The sequence below is a fragment of the Limulus polyphemus genome, unplaced genomic scaffold, assembly GCF_000517525.1.
Source record: "Limulus polyphemus unplaced genomic scaffold, Limulus_polyphemus-2.1.2 Scaffold7027, whole genome shotgun sequence".
NCBI classification, from domain to species: Eukaryota; Metazoa; Arthropoda; class Merostomata; order Xiphosura; family Limulidae; genus Limulus; species Limulus polyphemus.
The window spans coordinates 7,623-13,575 of record NW_013672637.1 but is presented as its reverse complement, the minus strand read 5'-3'; the positions used below and the strand labels follow the sequence as shown (position 1 = coordinate 13,575).

The following is a 5,953-nucleotide window of genomic DNA, read 5'->3' as shown; positions in this document are numbered from 1 at the left end:
GCAAACACGTGGGTGGATGTTTAGATCCCAGAGAAAGTAATTGTAAATACAGAGCCTTCCCTGGGAGGTCCCCTCACCACGTACATTAATCCACATCGAGGGGCTTTTATTCGGCGTAATAGATGATCATATATAGATATAAAACCTAACAAACCATGATCTTAGTGAGAGTATTTAAGACATCTTGAGTTTTAAATAAAAACAATTAAGCACACTATAACCAAACAAGCGCGTAAGTGTCTTTAAACACTTAACTACCCCGAAAACATCCAAACAAACTCGCCTATTTATCGATCAGATTTAACTTTCATATATTATTGAAGTTCTCTTTTGTACTAGTCAACAAAATTCTCTATTTCAACGTTATTTCTACTCCTTATAGATAATTTTCACAATCAATATTTTTTATTAATGTTCTCTTCTTATTAAATCGTATCTCACTCGGAAGCTGCACAACGTGCACTACACCGTGTTTAAGTCTATATATAATTACAAATCTTTCGTGCAACAGATAACAAAAACGATGTCAAACAAAACTACAACAACAATACATAAATTGTTATTTCATTTATTAAAAGATAGATACTTTTCGAGTGTATGAACAGCATTAGTAAAAGTTAAATCAATATCCTTATGTCAGCATAAACAGTGCGAGCATGTTAACTTTGATTAGTTTAATATAATATAAAACATCTTAAATATAACTACGAAAACAAAAGCTAAACTCACTTGATGCTGCAAATTAGGTTACAGCAAGGATAATATGAATGGTTATATTGATATTTTAATTTAATAAATTCAAACTTACTTGATGCTACAACAATAGTGGAATCACAGATGATGTGAATGTTTTTACTTTCGTCGATCCAGCAACGAATCGAGAAACATGGATGCTAAATTTAAAATAAAATAATAATTTCCAATTAAACACTATTCTTTAAAAGAAAAATCAGGAGGAAGTTTTAAAACTGCCAATAAGATTCACAAGCTTATACAACTTATAAACAAATTTACAAGTTGTTGGAAACACAAGACTGTTTATTGTAAGAGTTATTATTTAGTTCATTTAATAATCATTAAATATTAGATCACTTAGTTTTCATAACAAGTATTAAAAGTAATTATTTTAAAAGCGATAGTTATGACAAGTTTCGTTACGCAACTCTGTCCGAGTCGTACACGTGTAAGTTAGACTGCGTTGTTGTTAGTTTAGTCGTAACGGGCAATATTTAAACTGAGTTTCACTGTGGTTCTGTAATAAGAGATGAAGAAGTATTTGTCTTGTCAAAGGGTGTTCTAAAGTAATTGAACCTGCCTGTGTAGAATTTGACGAAAAGGAGACAATTATTTAAAGTTCTGGATACAACATGGGTTAACGTATGTGAATCTAAAGATTGTGCAGTAAGAAACAGAGTAGAGACAAACAATTCGTCTTGTCAACTGAGTTCTAAAGAAATTGAATTAGCCTGTGTAGACTTTTGACAAGAAAAAGAGAATTACTTAGTTTTAGATACAACTGTGGCATTCTACAGTGTAAATAATTTGTGTACATACGTATGAATTGTTTTGAATATATTATTATATTATTTTTCTTGACACTTATCACGAACAAGTCGCATGTATCGGAAAAAGTACTTGTTTTCTGGTGTTTCGAAGGCGAGAGGATCTTGGAAATATGATATACTGTTCTTCAGCTTTTCCTGAAAAATAAGCCTTATACTGATGGAAAAAAGAAAAAAATGTTCAAGTGAAGTCCCCCCCCCTTCTCAAGTTCGACACCAAATCGTCCTTTCCGATTTGGAATAAGAAGGAAGCTTTGAAATATCATATTTCTCCTGAAAATATTATTTTGTGCATTTTAACTACTATGGATAAAAATAGCTCTCAACATTTTGTAATCTGGAAAGACCGTAAGATTCACAACTTGGAATATAAAAATTGTACTTTTACATAGATTCTTACAACTTATAATTGTAATCTAATTGTAAAACACTGGAAGCTCAGTGTCTAACAATTAACGAAAGTGCATTTACAGATAATAGTGGAGTAGTTATATGATAAAGGCTTTAGTAAAAACAAAATTTGTCATGTTAGTTTCAAGTATTTTTCATATTCACCCCCACTCGAAGAGTAGAATTTTCATTTATTTTTCCTTTCACGTAAACATTTATACGAAGGCAGAAGGGAAGACGAGTAGGTAGAAACTTCAAACATTCAGTTGATGATCTGATTCTATTATATCATGTGGTATATTAATAGATTACGACTACAACTATTACACGTTTTTAATGCTTTTATTTTTATCAGTACAAGGAACTGAACACGTGATGAGTTCATTCAGGAACACTGTATGAGTTAGCGTTTGAACGTCGGTGGATAACTTATGTTTCTCAAAAGTGGCTCATATGCATGCCCAATAATATCAATATCCAAACAATGTATTTTGTTAGAAATATTTTTAGCTCTAAGCGTAGAAATAAAACAAAATTCTGTTCACAGTGCCTATTGACTATGAAAATTTTACTTTCATTATAAATAAAAAAACTAAATCGAAGTTACAGGCATAACAGTCTTACTAGGAAACAAAGCACAAAAATAATGCATAATAACACTTATTTTATATTCCACAACTGAAAGACATATCTTCGACTTTACCAAGCTGATGAGAGTTGATACAGTTCAAAACTGCAGTTTTCAGGCTGTATGATATGGGATTTCATGTTGCTTGTATTGCACAGCTTTCTTCTTTTCAACTCTTCAAAACATTTATGAAACAAAGGTAAAAATGGCTGATTTGGCCAATATAGCTAGGATATGACAAACAGTTTTTTCTTTAATACCTATATTAACCACAGTAGGAGTTACCTACCTTGCCAGCAAGCAAATAGAGGAGATAACAGAATCCCCTACACATGGGCAGCACAACTACAAAACAGCTGACGTTGAGGACAGCAGCTGTACTCCTTGACAAACACAAGGAAAACTAAAGAGTGGAAATAAAGAACAATAAACAAGATACCAGAACTTCTGAATACTCTTCGTAGGTTGAAAATCATATTTATTTAGAAATATAAAATCAATCCGTCAAAAACACAGTGATGCAAATAGGTAAAGCATAATTGATTTGATGCTACAAAATTCACCATAAAGAACAATAATATTCTCGCAAAAGTAATTACCTAAAAGAAATTATAAATCATAAAAATGACTTAAGAAGACTCCTTTGTATGCATATGGTCCACATCCTTTAAGAATGGAATGTTTTCATAACAGCCTATGTTTAAGAACAACATCCGTAAGAAAAAAAAATTGCTTTTATTTAAAAATTAAATTGTTGTATTATCCTACTTTTTTCCTAAGGAGTTTTTAGTTAGCTAACACAAGACTAACAAATGTTACAAAGTGTTAAAAACTGAAACAGTAAGTTCTGTGGCTGATTATACAACTTCTTAACTTGCTAGTTTAAGGATTCATATTTAATCCATATTTAGTCTAATACTTCTCAAATTCTCAACATTATCTAGAATATCTCCAAATGTTTAGCCGTTAATGTTATGGATGACGTATAGTTGTGTTATTTCATTTATTTTCAGAAATACCGTAATTTCTTTCGTGATGTATTCCAACATTTATTTCTTTTTTATATGAAATGATAATGGATGCACATTCAAAACAAATAAGTACGACATGTAAAACAATTACAAAATTTTATACACTGAACATAAGCCAATACATGTTATGCGCATCATAATCTTAAGGTGCAGATTTACTTGACTAGCCTAAGATTTTGGTAAGAGGTTATTTTCTTCTGGATTACAGGAGTTTTGGCGACATTAACAGTGGTAACATAAAAATATCAATATATTACGAACTTGCTTATTTATAAATGAAATAGCTTTATGTGTTAGTTCTTCAACTGCAATGGCTTTTAGTTTATTTTTGCTTCTTTGTTGAAGTTCGCGCAAAGCTTGTCGAAAACTACCTGCGCTAGCTGTACCTAATCTTGAAATGTAGATTAGAGGGAAGGCAGCTAGTCAGCATCACCCAACGCCAACTGTTGTTAAACCAAACAGTATGATTTTATCATTACTCTTATAAAGCACCCACAGCCCCGAAGTGCGGAACGCCATATTTTTTTTGCGATAACGGGCGCAAACCAAAGAATCTCAGATACACGGCGACTTTAAGAAAAGAAGTATTGTGACAAAAAACATGCGAATCACGTTAGTTTCTTACCGAGTTCTTAACATGTACATTGTGTTCAACTAACATTTACAGGAACGTATTAGTTCGCTTGAAAAGATTTCAGAAACTTACCTACTTAAATTTTACACATGTTAACGCTTTTTAGAATTTTAATTATCCAAAAGTTTTAATAGACTAATCAGACGCTGATACCAAAATCATTTCCACGTCAACAAATACATGTCCTATCCATCCAAAGTTCATATTTCCCACGGCACCCTCAGGCAGCTTTATTAGGTTATAGTCAGCTTAAAAAATAAATATGCTCAAACTGAAACTAGTGTCATTTGCTTATATTTTAAGATATATCTGAAAATCCCAATAAGCCAATTGATTAACAAGCGCATTTAAAAGAAAGATAACCCAATACTAATGATAGCATATGCATATGTAAATTTAAACTACGATTTGCCGCAATCTTATAAATCAGTTAAAACATTTCTTCTACTAACACAGAATAAAAGGTCGGTGCAGCTCTTGACAATAAGCATAGCAACAGAAGTTTAGTGCAAATTACTACATCAGAATTGGGGCGAGGTCAGTCATAATGAATGTTATGTCAAAAGACACTTTTCCATCCGAGTTTAATTTTTTAAATGTCCGATATTTTGGATTTATACATAATGATCAGAAAAAAATATATAGGTATCACTTTTTGTGGGATAGTGTGCGTCTTGGAAATATATAGATTGTGAAGAAAATCAGGTAAACCTTGTATAAAACGCTCAGTTATGCGACATACTTATATATCAAATAACCTACTTAAACCGTGGCGTTGACAAAGGTCTTCCTAACATAACTCTAGGAGTTTATCTGGTGAAATAAAACTAATATGAACATTTTTTAGGAGGACCTATTAAATTTCTACGAACCTAAAGGCCATGCTTCCCATAAGAAAGAAAAAACACTTTCCTATGGGACGATAGATTAAAGACTTGTTAAATGTTCAGGATGTACGTATATATGAAATGCAACTGACGAGATAGAGCAAGTTTCTTCATAATCACCCACTATTACTGAAACTGAGCTTTATCGTTTTACTCAAATAAAGAGTTCTCAATTTTCTTATACAATATGTCTATTTATATACATTTACAAAGCTATTAATTGCTCTAATCAATAATATAAACCTGGTAGCAGATATTGGCAATATATGTGTATCTTGTGGGGTATGACCTTTGAACTCATCGAAAAGCATCAAACCTTCCGTCAATATTCTTTAAATTAATTTTATATAGTAAACTCCTAAGAATATTTCAGAGCAGGTTATTTTGTTAACATCAAGGTTTATTAGTTTATTTGATATATAAATATACAAGATAACTTGCCTCATCTTAATTACAAACGGTGTTTTTAAGACAAATCTTAACTCGCAAAAAGTTATATCTGCAGTACTGCTAAGAATACAGTAAGAACAAAACAATGAGTTAACCGGAAAATGAACATACACCATCAAATTATGAAATCATTTCTTATCATCCTAAATATAGGATATAATATGGCGAATTTTATGATGTCACAAATTAAGAATGGCTAACATTTGAACAATGAAAGTTAGGTAGAAAATATCTTTTAGCATAAGGCTTATTCTAGTATTATCTTCAAAACACTTCAAGATGGGGTAGTTTTGAATCCTTAGATAATCTTATCCTTTGGAGATAACTTTATGATTAAATAGAACGCATAAACACAGTTCGTACTGTTCTCA

At 31.4% G+C, this 5,953-nt stretch overlaps 1 protein-coding gene across 1 annotated transcript in view; it reads right to left on the bottom strand.

Annotated features, from left to right (window-relative positions):
* The window catches only part of LOC111089684 (NADPH oxidase 4-like), a 38,988-nt gene that overhangs the window by 26,446 nt on the left and 6,589 nt on the right, over positions 1-5,953 (bottom strand). The window contains exons 3-4 of the mRNA XM_022402616.1: positions 2,870-2,983; positions 809-893 (exon numbers count right to left, since the gene is read on the bottom strand). Of these exons, the coding sequence (XP_022258324.1) occupies positions 809-893; positions 2,870-2,983 (199 nt within the window). The remainder of the gene's footprint in view (positions 1-808; positions 894-2,869; positions 2,984-5,953) is intronic.